At 32.8% G+C, this 19,099-nt stretch overlaps 2 protein-coding genes and 2 long non-coding RNA genes across 36 annotated transcripts in view; all 4 read left to right on the top strand.

Moving 5' to 3' along the window:
* The window catches only part of LOC115952777 (putative disease resistance protein RGA4), a 110,908-nt gene extending 96,034 nt beyond the window's left edge, over window positions 1–14,874 (top strand). For 8 of the 27 annotated variants that reach the window (XR_004083542.1, XR_004083551.1, XR_004083557.1 and 5 more), the window contains 6 exons: window positions 284–373; window positions 744–941; window positions 1,059–1,972; window positions 2,102–2,179; window positions 2,569–2,691; window positions 2,788–2,866. The gene's annotated coding sequence lies outside the window, so the exon portion shown is untranslated. Of the gene's footprint in view, window positions 1–283; window positions 374–743; window positions 942–1,058; window positions 1,973–2,101; window positions 2,180–2,568; window positions 2,736–2,787; window positions 2,899–3,076; window positions 3,128–3,344; window positions 3,622–14,779 lie in introns of those variants that run through there. The other 19 variants (XR_004083546.1, XR_004083553.1, XR_004083550.1 and 16 more) reach the window with 16 other exon arrangements.
* On the top strand, window positions 4,940–12,864 carry LOC115952775 (putative disease resistance protein RGA1). 6 transcript variants are annotated; one of them, XM_031070037.1, is made up of 8 exons: window positions 4,940–8,321; window positions 8,721–8,810; window positions 9,058–9,190; window positions 9,756–9,852; window positions 11,589–11,669; window positions 11,747–11,816; window positions 11,899–12,025; window positions 12,345–12,864. In XM_031070037.1, exons 1-2 carry the CDS (start codon window positions 4,984–4,986, stop codon window positions 8,743–8,745), a joined length of 3,363 nt encoding a protein of 1,120 aa, XP_030925897.1. In that variant the 5' UTR covers window positions 4,940–4,983; the 3' UTR covers window positions 8,746–8,810; window positions 9,058–9,190; window positions 9,756–9,852; window positions 11,589–11,669; window positions 11,747–11,816; window positions 11,899–12,025; window positions 12,345–12,864. The 6 variants fall into 6 exon arrangements, with proteins under 6 accessions (XP_030925897.1, XP_030925898.1, XP_030925895.1 ...); XM_031070038.1 differs by lacking the exon at window positions 9,756–9,852 and having other exon boundaries at window positions 8,979–9,190; XM_031070035.1 differs by lacking the exon at window positions 9,756–9,852.
* A 54-nt stretch (window positions 14,875–14,928) lies between the features above and the next one.
* On the top strand, window positions 14,929–15,543 carry LOC115952779. 2 transcript variants are annotated; one of them, XR_004083569.1, is made up of 3 exons: window positions 14,929–15,158; window positions 15,268–15,337; window positions 15,463–15,543. It is a non-coding gene; the product is annotated as an uncharacterized LOC115952779 (long non-coding RNA). The 2 variants fall into 2 exon arrangements; XR_004083570.1 differs by having other exon boundaries at window positions 15,089–15,166.
* A 1,891-nt stretch (window positions 15,544–17,434) lies between these two features.
* LOC115952781 lies at window positions 17,435–18,789 on the top strand. Its single transcript, XR_004083572.1, has 2 exons — window positions 17,435–17,599; window positions 17,850–18,789. It is a non-coding gene; the product is annotated as an uncharacterized LOC115952781 (long non-coding RNA).
* Window positions 18,790–19,099: the final 310 nt, after the last annotated feature.

Consider the following 19,099-nt stretch of genomic DNA (forward strand, 5'->3'; position numbering starts at 1 on the left):
AACCATTTTAAAACTCTCTCTTTTCTTCTTTTTCTTTTTCCTATCTATAAAATGTTAATTAGACACTTGATTTCTTCACAAAGTTATTTGAACAAGAAAGATTAGGATAATGTAATCCTTCCCTTCATACATACATACATACATATATATATGTGTGTGTGTGTGTGTGTGTGTGTGTGTGTGTGTGTGTATGTATGTATGTATGTCAAAATTTTAATTATTTGTATCTTTGTACATAAGACCATAATATGGTGTGTGTATGGTTGCTTCTTAATAATTGCAGAATCAGAATCAAAGTCAAAGTCAGTTTGTTAACGCTTAGAGAGAGGACATAATCTAGGTCTACCATTGTAGGAATTAGCTTATTTTGCAGGTATTTCGTTGGTTGATTCTCTTTTGTTCATTTAAAAGTCTGTCATTTGTTCTTCGATTCTTTGGTTTCTTAAATTCTCTCTTTTGTTGAGGAAGTAACATATTTTATTTTAATGAGGTGATTAAATGAAAAATTTTTGTTTGCTTAATCACATGTCGAATTGTTAATGTAAGACTAACTTTGAAGTCAAAGAAGAATGAGAGAATGACTGAATGAGTCTAATTTGTTCATTCATGCACAAATTCAAATGTAGATTGGATTGGATTTTATATGATACTCGATTAAAATTTACCAATGAAGGTTTTCCTTTTTGCTTGAATCCCAATTAAGATTAGAGGATACTGTTACTTTACCCATTTTTATATAATAGGTTGTCACGCTCAAAACAACACCCAGGTTTTAGAACTTTTGGTTTTTCCAGTGGTTGGTAATTTGGCACTTTCTCTCTCTTCTAAAGCTGTGGCCCTTGGTTTTGAATTTGGCCGTGGAGTCCTATGTGAACATGAGGCAGCAAACATGATTATTGGAGGGAAAGAGTTGAATCTGATGGTGTCTTTAACTACTTCAGGTATTTGTTTTTTTATGAAGAACCAAACACCAATTTTCTTGTTCTTGTTTCTTCTTCATCTTTGCATTTTCAGTTTTGATATTTTGAAGCTTCTCAATCAATTGATATCTCATGCAGAACAAATTAAAGGCAACAACTAACCTGGCGCAAAATTTGGACTCTATTCATAACTTTCTGGCCCTGAAATTGTGCAACAAGTCATGGACTCAATGGTTATCATCTATTTGCTTTATATTATTTGGGAAATTTCTTTCTGTTTTGTTTCCCTTTTGTATGTGCAAAGGACTGTTGCTACTTATATGATCTCATCACATAAACGGAGAAGAAAGGATAACATCTATATCGTTGTACGTAAAACTTCTTTGATGTCATGAGGTGATGTTCTTTGTTTCATTTCTGACAACTGTAGAAATGAAGAAAATCTTTTGACACTTTAAGGGAGTATCTACCCTGCCAACTAAGACTGCAGGAATTAACTTATTATAATGTATTCAGTTTGGTCAAGTTTTTTCCTTTATATTATAAGCTTTTGACATGTTCTTGTATTTGCTAAATATTGATTTGCACATGGTCATTTGGGTAATTAGTAATAGTAACTAACTAATGACTTATGTAGTTTATGCAGTGAGATAATAAGGCTGAATAATATCTTCTTTTCCCAAATGTTTTTGGAGAATTTGTTTTTTGTCAAAAGCATAAAATGAGATCGAGTCCAATAGGTTTATTTAGTCTAGCGTGCCTATACATGCTCACAAATCCTACGGTATATGTAACAAAACAATTCTCCATCATTCCATTTCTTATCTCTTTATTTGAAAAAATATAAAATTTCCAATTATATTCTGGACATGTTCTAACATTCCAGATAAAACCTTGGTAATCTGTCAACTTTGTTACTTTTTTTTATTTTTATTTTCATACTTTTATAAGCCAAGTCACTTTAAAATTTTTTTTCCCTAGTGGTTTAATCTTTTGGATCTTGTGGCACCTGCCACTGCTACAGCCTCTACCTCATCTCCAAATATATCAAGGTAAAATATTCTTATCATTTTTATTGTGCCTAAGCTTCTTATTGTTGTCCTCCCAAAAAAAGTTATTTCTTTGGTAAATTCAATAATTGTTTTTGTTGTTCTTGTGCTGAAAATGTTTTATTTTTGCAGATACTTCATAACTTCCATTATTGTATGAATGAAAACTGAGCATCCAATTACCTTGTAGGAATTAGCTTGTTATTCCAGGTATGCTTTCAGATTTTTTTTTGGGTGTGTTCCCTGTTATGTATTTATGTTTAAATTTTTCTCCAAAATTTCAAACAGAATGGTAGAATATCCTCTTTTTTCTTACTTCTTTACCTACTATTTTATGATGGTTTATTAATGCTGAAAACTTGAACTCGAAAACTTGTATTCACATGCACTAGAATCCTGTTCGTCTAGTCTAGGAAGATTTCAAGCTGAAAGAGAAATAACTCAAAGAAAGAACAAAAAGGGGCAGAAAAGTATCATCAAGCGTATTAGAAAAAATCGATTTTCCACTAAGAACACAATTAATTGGAGTTGTGCTAATGATAGGAGTGTCTGTTTCATGTTATAGTTTCAGTTTTCTAATAATATTCCCTCTTTTGCAGTTGGGATGAAGGTCACTTCAACAATTTCTTTGAAGTAAGTGCAAAGTGTGAAGTTGATCCTATCTTTGTGTACTATAGAGAGTAAAGAAAAGGGAGAATTTTGGTTGAATTCCACTTTGAGGAGTACGTTGTCTTTCACCTGAATTCTCCTGTTACATTTTGTTGTTGTAAGTTATAATCTTGGAATTTTCCTTATACAAATATTGCTGCTTGGTGAAGTTATTAATCAAGGAAGAATTGGTGATTGAAGCTTTGTCCTATTGTATTCTCTCTAGAAGCAAGTTTTGAGAAGCCTTCAGAAAAGGCAAATTTGAGTTCAAATAAAAGCTGGTATGCAACTTTACATATTTCTCATTTTGCAGACTAATTGTTTCAATGTTGGATAGCTGTTCTTTTGGGTTATTAGAGTGCAAAATAGAGGTAGCTATAAAATTTTAAGTAAATGATACAAGTATGCTGTTATTGATTAGTATTTAATATGATATTTTAACCATTGTTTCCTCTGTAGATGGCGGTTCCATTGAGCACACAACTTGTCTCAGCTCCTTTTCCATGAGAGGTGAGCCTACATGTTTCTTTTTTGTAAAATTGACAGTTCCTTTATATTTTTAAATATCTAATATTCAAATTTTAGACTCTATTCTTTAACCAGTTTATTATGGAAAAACTCCCTTGTTTCCTTTCATTGTGGGGTGAAAGTTGTTTGCATGCATGATCATATCTCTAGCTATTTGAAGAAAACAAAATGTTTCTCTAACTCCCTTATTCTTTGTCAGGGATATCAGCCATTATATGGTTGTAAAGTTAACCATTGGAGGGTCATCAAAAGGGGATTATTCAACATTAATACAGAGCAAATTTTGTATTAAGTCTAGAATTTGACCTATTACAAGGAAGATGGTTAAGATCGCTCATGATAATGTGGATTGGTCATTTGTCCTTCTTTGGAAAAGTATTAGTCATCTTCAACAGTAGCGCCAGAGAATGAGAACAGTTGAACAGATTCATTCATTTCATTAGGAATGCTGATTTTGCAATTCTCAACTTGTTTAATGTTGCTGTTGGTTAGAGTATCAAATATTTCATTTCTTTTTCAAATTGTATGATTTGGGTGGCCAGCTTTGTTCTGCACTTTCGTGTGAACCAGTTTATCAGGCTGTTCTTTGCTACCTGGATTTGATTATAGCTAGGCTGCTCTCCATAGTCCATACTTGTATGTCAATTTATGTTTTGTATTAATATTTTTATATGGTGAAGGAATATTCCAGAAAGAATTTTTTTTTTTTTTAATAATAAAAATTCAGATTTATACAATGTGTTGTATCATGTATGACTCAAGTTTTACATATGTATGAACACCTTCACTGTAAATGAGACTATTATACGTCTGAAAGTGATACCTTATTGTAGCAATCCTTGTTTCAACTTTTTTATTTATTTTTTTAAAGGATTTTTATGAAATTTTTTAAAAGAGAATTTAATAGTATATTAGCATTAAGAAAAAGTTTTTTTTTTTTTTTAATGGAAATGGAGGCACTTTTGGACGGTAGGATTAATGGTGACAAAACATGTAAATTTTATGGACTGAATTATAAAAATGAATGATGAGAATATCAATTGAGCAATTAAAATGTTATTTGGATTTTAGCCTAAAATTTTTTGTTGTGTACTATTTTCTTTTTTAACCTATATTATTTAATGATACCAAACTTAAGAAAATGATGACTTGAAATTTGTACATTTCCATTTGAAAGATAATGTATTAAATAACAATCTTCTAAAAAGTTGGATTTTTCAAATAAGGCCAATAGTATAGGACAGAGAGCAGGATTATTTTTCAACTTGGAATTTTTTTTGAGAATCACGTCTTAAGAATATATGCTTCCACATAAGTGATACATTTTTTAGGACATGTTTTTTATATAGCACACTTTTAAGTATACTAATAAAACATTATGCCCTTGTCTACACAAGTGCAATTATAATCCTAATACTAAATTTCTCTTAAGAATTATATAAGAAGTTTGCTTACTTTTTAAAAAAGTGCGTGAATCATCTACCATCTTTTTTTTGTTGTTGTTTAATAATAAAAATTGGGATTTATACTTTATGTAACACAAATACATTATGAACTCCTTTGCTCTAAATGAGACTCTATTCCAGTAATGCTTGTTTCAACTTATTTTTATTTATTTATTTATTTAGTCTATTTTAGATAAATATAGTTTTTTTAATTTTTATTTATATTTTCTTGATATATAGTTGTACTTTTACACAACTTTTCTCCTAGTGTCAGCATCAACAGAACCGTGTGCCACCATCAACCATTCAAAGACAAGCTACAAGATTTTGGATTAGAAGATAAATGTGTGTGTGGCTACTCTAAGCTCATCTAATACTCCTGTAAGAAAAACAATGGCTGAAGGAGCTTTGTTCCACCTTGCAGAAAAAGTCCTTGAACTGCTGCGTTCCTTAACTCTCCAAGAGGTCAAACTGGCCTCTAGTGTCAAAACAGAGATTGAAAAACTAACAAACACTGTTACCACAATCCAAGCAGTGATTCTAGATGCAGAAAAGCAGAGTTCTCAAGACCATCAGATCAAAGATTGGCTCAGAAAGCTTAAGGATGTTCTCCATGATGCAGATGACTTGCTGGATGATTTCTCCACTGATGTTTTGCGACAGAAAGTGATGACAAAGAAGGTACGCATTTTCTGTTCAAGTTCTAACCGGCTTACTTTTAGTCCTAAGATGGGTCATGAAATAAAAGCAATTAGGGAGAGACTAAATGCCATTGCAAAAGATAAGGAGGATTTTCATTTTAGTCAAAGCTTCGTTGAGCCACAAGTCATGAATAGGGAAAGGGGAGCTTATTCTTTTGTATTTGAAGAAGTTGTTGGGAGAGAGAATGATAAGGAAGTGATAATAGAACGTCTTTTTAATGATAATGTTGTAGAGAATATTTCTATCATTCCAATAGTTGGCATTGGAGGATTGGGGAAGACAACCTTAGCTCAGCTAGTATATAATGATGAAAATGTGGACAAAAATTTTGAGCTAAAGCTTTGGATTTCTATCTCTGATATCTTTGATGTAAAACGAATTGTTAAAGAAAGTTTAGAACAATTGACAAAGAGGAAGCATGAAGGAAGCTTTGAGATCTTGGAAAAACAGTTTCGAGAAGGATTTAATGGAAAAAAATACTTGCTTGTCCTGGACAATTTGTGGATTGAGGATAAAAAGAAATGGCTTCTCTTGAGAAATTTGCTAATGGTTGGTGCAAGGGGAAGTAGGATAATCGTGACCACACGCTCAAAAAGGGTAGCATGTATAATTGGGTCAATTTCATGGTATGCTCTAAAAGGCCTACCTATAGAAAAGAGTTGGAGCTTGTTTGTAAAAATGGCATTTGAACAAGGCCAATTGCTAGAACACCAAGCCTTTATAAGCATAGGAAAAGAGATTGTGGAAAAGTGTGGTGGGGTACCTCTCATCGTAAGGACGATAGCAAGCTTGCTACGTTCCAAACCTTCAGAAAATGAATGGCAATCCTTCAAAAACTATGAACTCTCAAAAATAACACAACAAGAAGAATATGATATTTCATTAACACTTAAGTTGAGTTATGATCATCTACCATCACATTTAAAGCAATGCTTTGCTTATTGTAAATTGTTTCCAAAAGATTCCAAAATTGATGTAAAAACACTTATTCATCTTTGGGCAGCGCAAGGTTTTATTAAGTTATCAAATTCAAAGCAACGTATTGAGGATGTTGGCAAAGAGTATTTTATAGTGTTATTTTGGAGGTCTTTTTTTAAGGATGTAATAAAAGATGAATTGGGCAATATAGTATTTTGCAAAATGCACGATCTCATGCATGATCTAGCAAATCTTGTGGCTGGGGCAGAAAGTACCATGTTAACTTTAAGTGAGGAAAATATTGATGAAAAACTTCGTCATGTATCATTTGATCTTAGGTATTCATTGAGGCAATTCCCAATCCCCATGGTTAAAGGAATGAAAATACGAACAATTCTTGGAGCTAGTGTAGGGCAAGAGTTGGGTAAATTAACTTGTGATGCACTCATTTCAAATCTCAATTATTTACGCACATTAGATTTGAGTAAATTAAAGCTATGTGTAGTGCCAAATTCAATTGGAGAATTAAAGCATTTACGATATCTTGATCTTTCTGAAAATGAAGATATTGAATTTCTCCCTAATTCCATTACTAAACTGTTGAATTTGCAAACATTAAAACTCAAGTATTGTAAGTCGCTTAGAGAATTACCGAGGGAAATTAAAAATTTTGTCAATCTCAGGCATCTAGATATTTTTGAATGTCAAAGATTGACTCACATGCCCCTTGGACTTGAACTTTGTACTTCTCTTGAGATACTACCACTTTTTGTTGTAAGCAAGGCTAAGTGTAGTGGTGGATTGAGTGAATTGAAGGAGTTAAGTAATTTGGGAGGAAGCCTAAGTATTAACAATTTGGGACATGGAAAAGATGACATGCTGGAGCTGGAATGTAAAGCTGCAAAACTGAAGGAGAAACAACAACTTCAACAATTGAAATTATGGTGGGACTCGAGGTGGGCTGAAAATAATGTAAGTTATGATGAAATGTCACTAGAAAAGCTCCAACCACATCCAAATCTTAAAGCTTTGAAGTTGTGGTTTTATATGGGTGTGATAATTCCAAGTTGGGTTTCTTCGCTCACTAATATTGTTGATTTGGAATTCTATAGAAACAGAAACTTGCAACACCTCCCACCATTATATCAACTACCTTTTCTAAAGTCCGTCATCCTTAAGTATATGGAAGCACTTGAATACATATCAAAAGATACTATTAGTAAAGCACTTGGTTCCTCAAAAACAACATTCTTCCCATCCTTATCTTCTCTCATAATGTATGAATGCCCAAATTTGAAGGGTTGGTGGAGGAAAGTTGATGGTAATGAGCCAGGCCATCTTTTACTACCCTCATTTCCTCGTCTTTCTTTTTTAAAGATTACCGAATGCCCTCACATGTGTTCCATGCCCCTGTTTCCATATCTCAATGAAGGGCTTGTATTAGATACAACTAGCTTGAAGGCATTTCAGCAGACAATGAATATGGGAGCAACACAGAGTCCATCAACAACAGCAACGACATCAACCTCCGCAACATTAGAAGAGGTTAACGATTTAGAATCTCTTCCAGAGGAGAAGTGTTTACGGAACCTCGTTTCTCTCCGAAAACTCTTCATTTACAACTGTAATGGACTCAGGTCTCTCCCTTGTAAAGGTATTCAACATCTCACCTCACTTCAAGAGATGGAAATCATGTACTGCAATGAGCTTGCGCTACTAAACGATGAAGATGATGGCATGCAATGGCAAGGCCTTAGGAGCCTCCGTTTTCTTCATTTAGAGAGAATTCCAAAATTTGTGTCTCTGCCAGATGGGCTTCAACATGTTACCACTCTAAAATATCTCAAAATTATTAATTGTCCTAATTTGATGGCTTTACCAGTGTGGATAGGCAACCTCACATCACTAACAAAACTTGAAATTGACAAATGTCCGGAATTAGCATCACTACCTCAAGGGATTCACAAGCTCACTGTCTTACAAGAAATAATAATTACTGAGTGTCCCCTCTTACAACAAAGATGCCAGAGGCAAACAGGAGAAGATTGGCCCAACATTGCTCATGTCCCATATGTGTATGTGGATAATAAAGCAACACAAAGCTTCTTAAGGTATGGATCTATCTTTTAACCCCAAAATTTGAACCCTATTCAAAACTGCAATCGTGGGTCAAGAACTCAGTGGTAAATCATTTTTAAATATATATATATATATATAATTTCTTTGCATTTTTATCCATCAAAACTTTAATTAGATACATGATTTCTTCAAAATACTAGAAGAAAAAGGATATTTAAATTCATTCATTTATAAAAGTTTCAAACATATTTCTGTTAAGTACTTTTTTTTATTATTTTATGAATCTACATGTTGGTGTGAAGACTTACTTTAATAGTCAAATAAGAAAGAGAGTGATTGAATGAGTACAATTTGTTCGTACATGCACAATTTCAAAGGTAGATTGGACTGAATTTATAAGTCAGGTTGCTAATGCTTAAACATGACTGTAGGAACTTCTTATTTTCCAATGGTTGAATCTTTTGGACCTAGTTGCACCTTCTACTGCTGCAGCCTCTACCTCATCTCCAAATACATCAGAGGTAAAATATTCTCATGATTTTATTGTGCTTAGCTTCATATATATTGTTTTCTGGCCAAAAAGAAAAGTTCCTTTTTCTTTCTTTGGCAAACACAATAACACAAATTTTGTTCTTGTGTTGAAATGTTCCATTTTATGGTGGATGCTTCATAACTTCCATTGTATGCAGTCTCTGATGCTTCAATTTTATGTGGCTGGTTCTTAACATTTGGTTGTGCTGTCTCTACGAAAATTGGGCAACAATGCAGAGGGGGCCAGCACACACAGGGTATGGAGGATTGTGTGATGGATGAATGAAGTGTATAAAGTTTTTAGGCCAAAGAGAAGCAGTTTGATTAAATGTCCCAAAAGTGGAGTAATTTGCTGCAAAGTAATGCAGAGGTAAAAGAAAATTCAGGCCATTTAATTATTCTTACCTTATCATTTTTGTGCTAATTGCCAAAAGATTATGTAGGAACCAATATCAACAATCTTCCTCTAGATCATCTAGATAGTGAATTAAATACAATATGCCTCTCATGAATCTATTTCTGATGGACATAAGACAAAATAGATTCTTGTTCTTCAATTGTTTTCCTTGTTGTAAGACTACTACATTGTAGGGAAGATACCTATGGCCTATTTGGATGTTAAAAAAAGGAGGGGAAGTAGAGTAGAGGGAGGGAGAGTAATTCAATTATCTTATTTTGAAGTTTTTTAAGGAAGGAGGGGGAGGGGTTTGGAGGGATTTCAACTACTTCTAACCTCTCATTTTTAATTGCTTCAAATTGGAGAGATTTAGAGAGAGAGTAGAGCACATAAATTATTAAAAATGTAAATTACCTAATTTACCCTTATTATATTAAAAAAATTACAATGTTTTGTATCGTGAAAAAAAAAAAAAAAATCTGTAATCCACAAGCTCTCTCAGCTCTGTAACCCACAAATTTCTCTCAAGCTCTCTCAGCTCTCTCAGCTTACGCTGGCTCTCTCTCTCTTACGACTTCTTCACTCTTGGACTATCTTTCACCCTTCTCTCTCACGCCTTGCATTCTCTCATAGAGGTAAACTCTGTTTTAATTTCTATTTCATGGGTTTCTTTTAAGTTGAATCAAATAACTATGTTCTTAAAATTGTGATTTTATTGGGTAATTTCTTATTAATTGTGATTTTATAGGGTAATAACATGTTATTTGTGGGTGGGTTTCAGATCTGAGGGCTTTTTTTCTTAAATTTTAAAGTTTCAAAGTATTACTCATAACGTGTTTGATAAAGTGCTTGAGTGAGTCTAGATTATGAACTTGCATAAATTTGTATATTGTAGCTATATATGGATCTGTGTTTCTTGTTTATTTTTATCTAAACACTTGCAATCCTTTTAGTTTGTGATATATGGATGAACTATGGTTAAACCTAGGCTTTGTGATTGTTTATTTTGTGTAAGTTTGATTTGATGGACAGTTTTTTTATTATTGGTTTGTGTTTGTGATTTTTATTGGGTAATTTCTTGTTTTTTGTGAATGAGTTTCTGATTTGGGGGTTTTCTTTCTTTTTTTTTTTTAACTAGAATTTTAAAGTTTCAAAGAGTTGCTCACAATGTGTTTGATAAATTGCTTGTTTGATTGTGTATGATCAAACTCATATGAGTTTGTGCAGCATCTCACTATGTACTTGTCTCTTTCTTTGCTTTTTATTTTTATTTTTATTTTTTTTATATGTCATCGTGAAGGAATCTAATGATTGAAACTAAACAATGAGTTGTCGGGATTCACTCAACATCATGAAAGATTTTCGTATGGTTAGATTGTGCCCTGCTCTATATAATTAATGGCATATAAAACACAACCTGAGATCTGCCAGGCTTATTCAATTTCTTTTGTTCCTTACTCTGTTTACTTCCAGGTTCAGCATTTCCTACTCGCTTTTTGGCTTTATATATTATGGAGATAATTATGCTGTTGTTTGATTGATAGGATATGCAAATTATTTTGTGGATTAATATTTTTGTTTGCATTTCAACTGCTAGCTTATCGGGCTGTCTTTGAAAGTAGTATATATTGGTACTACTGTTTTGCAACTACTGTTTCTGTTTGTGAGAGTTCTTGTTTGGATGATAGTACCGTTTTGGTGCGTATACACATTTTGATTATTTTGTGGTCATCTATTAGTATATGGTGTTGTTCTAATAGGAGCAATTACCAAATCAAAAGTTAGCCATGTTTCTCCAATTTGTTTTACTGGTAGATGCTAACATATTAGGGAAATAGTTTTGTTAAGACTATGTTAGCACACACTAATATCATTCCTGCTGTTTCTGAATTATGTCATTCACTTTTTGGCTTTAATTAATGTCAACAGCTGGGAAGGGTTAGTATATTTCCAATCTTTTCAAAAATAAAAAGGGAAAAAATTATTTCTTTTTTACATTAAAGTATTCTTCCAAATAAAGTCAAAAAAAAAAAAAAAATTATTCATCAAAATTTCTACCTAAAAGTTTCGTGAAATTTTTAAATATCTCCTTCTAATCCCAAATTTTGGCAAAAAGGATCGTGTCCAAGCACAAACTAACACTTGTATGATGTGTGTATACTTTTGGCATGTTGGAAAGTTTGGATTGTATTGCAAATGTTGATGTTGGAGTATTGAGAAGAATGTAAAGATAGAGCCAAGCATGGGGGGCTGTAGGCAAGGAAAAGTTCAATGTCTTTTGCTGATTTTAGTTCCAGTGCTGATTTAGTTTAATTACATCTTTCTATGGAGCTAAGATGGCAAATCTAAATTAAGGGTTTTTTTTTGCTAGGTTCCTAAGACAGGTCTAAACACACCATTTCAAGGTGGCTTGTTAAAGGATGTAGCTGAAAGTGTTATAAAGTGGGCGAAGGTAATCTACGCAAGATAAGATCAATGTCATTGCCGTCTTGTAGTTGACTATCTTAAAACCAATCTATTATTCTATAGGATGGCTTGGAAAGGAGAGGCATTGGGGAATTAATGTACTTGAATGAGCTAGCAGAGGATGTTACAACAGGTAACTAATCTGTAAAGCATTCATGTATTCTTTTCTAGTTTGAAAATACGCTATACGTGCATGATTTTCTTAATTAATGTAGGTGTGACACCAGCTGAGAAGCTTGTGCAGATGTATAATGAAAAGTGGGAAAAAAATGTTGATCCTGTGTTTGAGGAGCTACGCTACTAATTTGAACTTGATTCTCATGACAAAATGCCTTTTTTTGTGTAACTTTCTTGTTCATTTTCTAAATTACTTTTCCTAAATGGTTATGTTTCTATATTGCAAGAATAAATAATGGCAGATATCATTCTGGATTTTTTTATTATTATAAAGAATCTCTGATGTAAGAGATTTATCAGTGCAGCCCTAGATTTGTAATGTTCTGAGTTGTCACAAGAATTTGGATCAAGACATGATGAACTATGTCTAAGCTATTTTCACCTACCTTTGGACTATCTGGAATCACAGGAACCTTGTTTTACATGAGGGCAAGGATCCTAATCCGATGGAAGTTATTCTAACTGTTCAAAATTTCATATGCAGGTTTCAGGTGGCTTTTAGCAGCTCAAGCATGCAGAGAAGAAGACCTGTACAGCATCCTTGTGCATACCAGAACCTTGAAGGACCTTGGGATTTGTTGATCAGAATTGCTAGCATCAGGAAAAGAAATCCAGAAGAGTTGCCATGAAGCCATTAATCTCCAAGGAATTGCCATTTTCTAGGGTGGTATTAGTTGTGCAGCAGTCAATACTTATGCAGCATTGCAGAAAGCACTTGTGGAGGCAGCCTTAAAAGCTAAGAGATTGGGTTTCTGCAGAATTTTGTTTTCGTGTAGCAACAGTAGGGTAGTACAGGCTTGTAACTGTTTATGCTCTAATAGCTAGCAGGATATAGTGATGGTTGCAGATCTTAGATCTTTAAAACAGCAGGGTGTTAGTTGTAAAGCCTTGCATGTTCCTAAATCCATTTTGAACTCAGTTTATTGTATAGCTGATCTAGCTACTACCATCCCAGGAAATCATAGCTGGATTACTCCAGAACTTGTGTATTGACTTTGTTTTATTGGTATAAAAAATAAATAAAAAATTAAAAAAAAACCTCTGATTTTAAAGTAAATTATTCTCCTAACTCAGTTCATAGAATGGGAAATATTATACTTTGTCTGCTTACGTTCATCTTTTATGCTTTTCACATCCGAGTGAAGCTATGTTGACCTCATTGGTGCTATTTTTTCTGGTTTTGTCTTGACTTGCCTTGGTTCAAGTGAGCTTTTTTTTTTTATGAACGGTTTGAGTGAGATTTTGCTTTATTAATTAGATGGACAAGGCATTCTCAATGGGCTCTATGTTTGGCAAATTCCAGTATCTCAAGTCATGATTCAAAGTGGCATTGGTTCCTAAACGGATAACTATGGTCATGAAAAAAAAAAGTTTCAGTGTGTGAAATTCTGCATTTTTTTGAGAAATTATTGTCATTTGTTTTGGTTGAAATTTGTGTGCTATTGCTTAGTAGTTAGCAGGGATATTCTCTTGATAATTTTGAGTTGCTTTCTTTTTTGAATAGTAAGTGGGCAAACACTTAAATGAAAGAAACACTCAAAATTCAATATTTTGTTGGTTTTTTCAGTAAACAAACAAACCAAACATATTTTTCTTATTTTAATTAGTATCAATTAAGGATGGTTTTTTTTAGTATAATAAAAAATGAGAAAAAATATTTAATCGTAAACCAATGTTGATTATTTAATTCACATCAGAAAAAAAAAATAATAAAAAAAAATATTGCATGCTATAGTCATAATTATTTAATCTAACAAGTTAATCATAGACCAATATTGTAAGTCCATTTTCAAATAGGGGTAAATTTTTCTATTTAAATCATTTCCTCTCCTCTCTCTTCTAATTTTTAAAACATCCAAATAAGAGGAATGACTAATTACTCCCTTCCCACTTACTAATTTTAAAAACATCCAAACAAGGTGGAGAATAACCATTCTCCTGTACTCTCCTCTCCACTACTTTCCTTCCCTCTACTCCTCTTTACTCTCCTCCCTCTCTAAACTTTCAAACAAGCCATAAGTAATTTTGTTTGGGAGTAACATGGAGGGAATTGAATGGAATCGTTTCATGACAATATTACTATTAGACCCCTATTTTAAAATAAATGGTTGAATATATAGGGGTATTTTAGGAGTTTTAGTAAAAAAATCATTAAATCTAATTCTATTCCCTCCCATTCCTCCCAATTTCGAGAGAAATGAAAATTTGAGGTTTTAAGGAAATAGAGAGGAATGAGTGTTCCTTCCTACCCATTCCATTCCCTCCCCCTTAAACTTTTAAATAAGAGAATGAGCTTTCCATTCCCTCCATTAAAACTCCCAAACAAGAGAAATGAAGAATATTCTAAAATTATTCTTTTTATTCCTTTCCATTCCATTCCATTTCCTCCTCCTAAGCAGAGCCTTACATTCCATTCATTTTCATTCATTTCCATTCCTTTATTTTAAAACATCAAATCAAGGTTACTTAATTCCATCTCATTCCATTCTTTTCCATTCCTTTCCCTTACTTAAATACGTTTCATTCCTTTCCATTCCCTTATGATCATCTCATTCCATTTCATTTCATTCCATTCCCTTATGAACTCCCAAGCGAAGCCTTAATCTAGCAACTACCATGGCAGGAATTAGCTTATTTTGTAGGTATTTCGTTGTTTCACTCTCTTTTATTTTTTATTTTTTCTTTTTTGGGGGTTTATATATCTATTAAGATTAATTTTAAAATTCTCATTTGAACTATTGATATATTGATGAGAATGAATTCTTTTTAATGTTGTAACCACTCATTCTGAAGTAGGATAGTTATTTTTTCATTTCAAAATAACTAAGAGTTTAATTACTGTTTTTGATGGGATAATTGTTGAATGAATTCTTTCTTTTCTCAGAATTATTTAAATTTTTTTCATTTTTTATTTTGGAGACTTTGTTTTAGTCAGAAGCAGAACAAAGATTGAGGTCTACCGATGTAGACATTCACAAATCTGGAGATAATATTTATCTGTGTTGGCACAAGATTGAGGTCAAGAACTCAGTGGCAATCATTTGTTTCCCTTTTTTTTGGTCAAAACTTTAATAAGAAACATGATTTCTTCAAGTTATTAGGAGAATAAAAAAGGATAACTATTCTATCATTTGTTCTTTTATTCTAACGATTTATATTTTTTCATCTAAACTTGTGTTAATGAAATGACATATATTGTTGCTTGTTCATAATTGCAAAATCATAGCAAATTTTTTAGAGCTTTGAAGGGAGCACTTGACCAGGCAGCTAACATGGCAGGAATGAGCTTACTAAACTGGTATTTTGGTGGTTAAATTTTTTTTTTTTTTGGGTATAAAAGTTTCCAACGTATATTTGCTTACTAATACTTTATTTGCTTCCTCACATGTCGAATCGTTGATGTGAAGTTTGAAGTCAGAGAAGAACTAGGGAATGACTGAATGAGTCTAATTTGTTCATTCATGCACAAATTCAAAGGTGATTGAATTTTTATTTGTTACTCAATTGAAAATTACCAATTAAGATTTTTCTTTTTGCTTGACTACCAATTAAGATTAGAGGATGCTGTTATTTTTCTTACTCTGTCCATTTTTATATAATAGGTTGTTCTGCTCAAAACAAAACCCAAGTTTAAGAACTTTTGGTTTTTCCATCGGTTGGTAATTTGGCACTCTCTCTCTCTCTCTCTCTCTCTCTCTCTCTCTCTCTCTCTCTCTCTCTCTCTCTCTCTCTCTCTCTGCTAAAGCCGTGGCCCTTGCTTCTTGAATTTTGGCTGTGGAGACAAAATTCAAGAACCTGCCCTGTTCAAAACTTTCTGACCCTGAAATTGTGTAACAAGTAGTGTACTCAATGGTAATCATCTTCTCTCTGTCTTTAAAATGTAGGCAAATCTCTTTCTGTTTTGTTTCCTTTCTGTATGTTCAAAGGCCTGCTGTTGCACAGAACAGATAGAGTTTATATCTTTGTACCTACAATTGACTAAATGGTGATGTACTTGGTTGCTTTGCTGACAATTGCAGAAATAGAGAAACTTTTACTACTTGAGGGGAGTGTCTACCATGCCAACTAACAATGCAGGAGTTATCTTATTAAGGGATTCTGTTTGGTCAATTATTTTCTTTATATATAAGGTTAAAACATGTTCTTATACATACTAGAAATTGATTTCCACAATGTCATTGGGTAATTGGTAAGCAACTAACGAATTATGTAGTTCATGGGCTGAGACAATAAGGCTGAATATTTTTTTCTTTTTCCAAATGTTTCTGGAGAATTTATTTAAGTCAAAAGTATAAAATGAGATAGAGTCTAGTTGGTTTATTTTGTATAGTGTGTTTGGACATGCACAAATCCAATGGTAAATTATCTTACAAATTTTAGAATGCCCTCTTTTTCTTACTCCTTTATGTATTATTTTATGGTGGGTTATTAATGCACAAAGCAGCATCCAAGCTTAGGAACTTTTCATTTTCTGTGGTTGGTTTTTTCTCTATTTGCCTACCTCCTAAGCCCCTTTGGTTCTTTACTTTTTGTTGTGCAGACTCTGTTTGAATATTGGGCAACATTGCACATGTTCTTTTCTCTAATATCTCCATGTCCTTTTATTTGCTTCTTTTCTACTGAACTGTGTCTCATACTTATTTGACAGGCTTTTGCATTTGGTTTCAGTATCAAGCAATACATTGACCAGGTGAAATCTGGCACTTCTTGACCATGAGTTACAATTGTTCAAGAGGGCGAATCCTAACTACAATGCACGAGGAAATGGCTTGGAGCTATTATCCATGTAAACTATCTTAATATTTTACTAAAAAAAGGTCACTAATTATCACCTTGTATGTAGTCCATGAGAAGATTTCATAGAATAATGCCTTTTTCTCAATTTCATTTTCTAAAGCTTAATGTGCATCAAAAACACCAATATGCTTTAGAGTTAAAAGTTGCAAAATTAGAGGGACGACTTTTACTTTATGCATTTGATAGGCGAGAAAGAGCAATATGGCAAAGAGGGTTTTGACATCATTTGGTATTTGGTAGACAAAACTACTTGATTTGGCTTTTTACATTTTTTTTTAATAAGTACGCATTTTGTTAAAAAAAAACACAAGAAAGGGCACAACCCTGGTACACCAGATGTGTAAAAGAGATTTAATATTCTTAATTCAATTATTTAGTTCAAATCATGTGGGAATTTCATGTTTCTAAAATGTGTGATGAATACTTTGCCAATTTTTCTTTCTCAAACTATCATAAACATCTTTCAAGAGCTTTCAATTATGTTGAATTTCTAAATTATGTGTTTTTGTATATAAAACAGAGGAGAGTGTGGCATTGAAACCAAAAGGATTTTCAAAGATGGTTCTACAAAAGTCAGGCATCATCTTTCTACAGATTGAGTAATACGCCTCACACTTCCTTAATTTAGTTTCATATTTATGATAATTTTTGTCTTTTCAAAAATTTGCTTGCAAAATTATTTTTGTAACTATTATATTTTTTAACTTGTGAATTCTTAATTTTGTGGTTTTCTCTTTTGGTGCAGTCTGGAGCTCATTGCTGTGTAGAAGTCAGTGACTAAACCTATTTAATCTTACATTAAAAGAATGAGCATTTGACATAATTTGCAAAAGTCTTTACAAATTTTTATAATTGTTTTCAGTTGATAATTTCAAGTGCAGGGAAAACTCGTGCTTGCTCCATTGATGGAGTTTGAGACTTCCACAACAAATAACCTCTTCGGTATTACAAGTTCTGTTATCTCTACATTAGCATGGTTTTAGTCATCTTTGAAGTGGTCTTTCAATTCTTCTTAAGGCTGCTTAGGATACCACAATATTCTAAGCCATGGAAATTACATACATGAGACTCACAAACACTTACATGAACCCGAAACTTTTATACACATGCAATGGATTCCCTTTTGTGCTGATGCTAGGTGTGTTTCATGTTCTAGTATCAGTTTCCCAATAATATTTGTTCTCTTTTGTAGTTTGGATGGAGGCCACTGTGTCGTCTTTGAAGTAAGTGTGAAATATGAAGATGATCCATATCTTTGTGTATTTTGGAGATAAGGGAAAGTGAGCATTTTCTGGAAGGGACTAGAATTAGGGAGAGAGAGATTACATCCCTAGTTGACTTCCATTCAAATGAAATACCTTGTTTTTTTACCTGAATTCTCCTATCAAATTTTGTTCCTATTGGAGAACGTTGGAATTTCCTTATAGCTGATATAGCCGCTTGGTGAAATTATCAATCAATGAAGAGTTGGTGACCAAAGCTTCTTCCTTCCATATGCCCTGTAAAAGAAAATTTTTAGAAGCCATGAGAACTTACATATTCCTCGCAGCAATTGAAGTTAAAGTCAACTGTAGGAAAAGAATTCCAAAAGAGCTCAACTTCCCTCCCCTATTCCCCTCTGTTTATATTGATGAGAATGCTTATGTTCTAGGGTCATATGAATTTTACTCTGCATTTAGTTAGGATGTTATGCCCTTCCTAAATTTTAGATCCTTACTACTTGAAGTATGAGTGTATTCCTTCAAAATTTCTGAAGGGTAGGTTGTCCATTGTCCCATGTATGGTTTTAACTGCTTCACTTAAGGTCAACTTTGTGTTTAGTTATTTATTCTTATATTCAAAATATTCTTTTTTACGTATTTATTTGGCCCTAGAGCATAATATTCACAAATTTTATATATTTTAAAGCTTGATATAAACGTTAGCAATTCTTCTGGTAATGTCCTACCTGCTAAGTTTATAGTATTTCTAAATTACTGATACCTTGTCTTTAGAGCAAAATTTACTTCTTCTTTATTTTTTGTCAGATTGAAGTAGTTTTATTTCATACATCCTTGAAGAAGGCTGGAAAAATTCACAAGTGCAACTCTGAAATGTCAAATGTGTACTTCCATTAAAAAAAAAAAAAAAAAGAAATCTAACGAGAAGAGGGAAATCACCACAATACAATTCCCTCTTATTTTCCTCTCTATTTACTCTACTGCTACCATTGAGATTTAATTGTGTTGAATAATTCTCTCCTTTTCCTTTCTTGCCTGTCTCATCTCCTGACCTTACCCTCTTGAACTTTCCATTACTTTGACGGCAAGAGCTTCTTCCTTTGCAATATTTTTACTGGAGTTGTTCAACTATTAGAATGGTTCTGTTTAACTGTTTTTGTTTTGGTCAGTATAGTCATATATTATCTCATGAAGCTCTTGTTGTTTTATTTCTTTTTCTTCA

Source organism: Quercus lobata, chromosome 7 (assembly GCF_001633185.2).
Source record: "Quercus lobata isolate SW786 chromosome 7, ValleyOak3.0 Primary Assembly, whole genome shotgun sequence".
Taxonomy (NCBI): domain Eukaryota; kingdom Viridiplantae; phylum Streptophyta; class Magnoliopsida; order Fagales; family Fagaceae; genus Quercus; species Quercus lobata.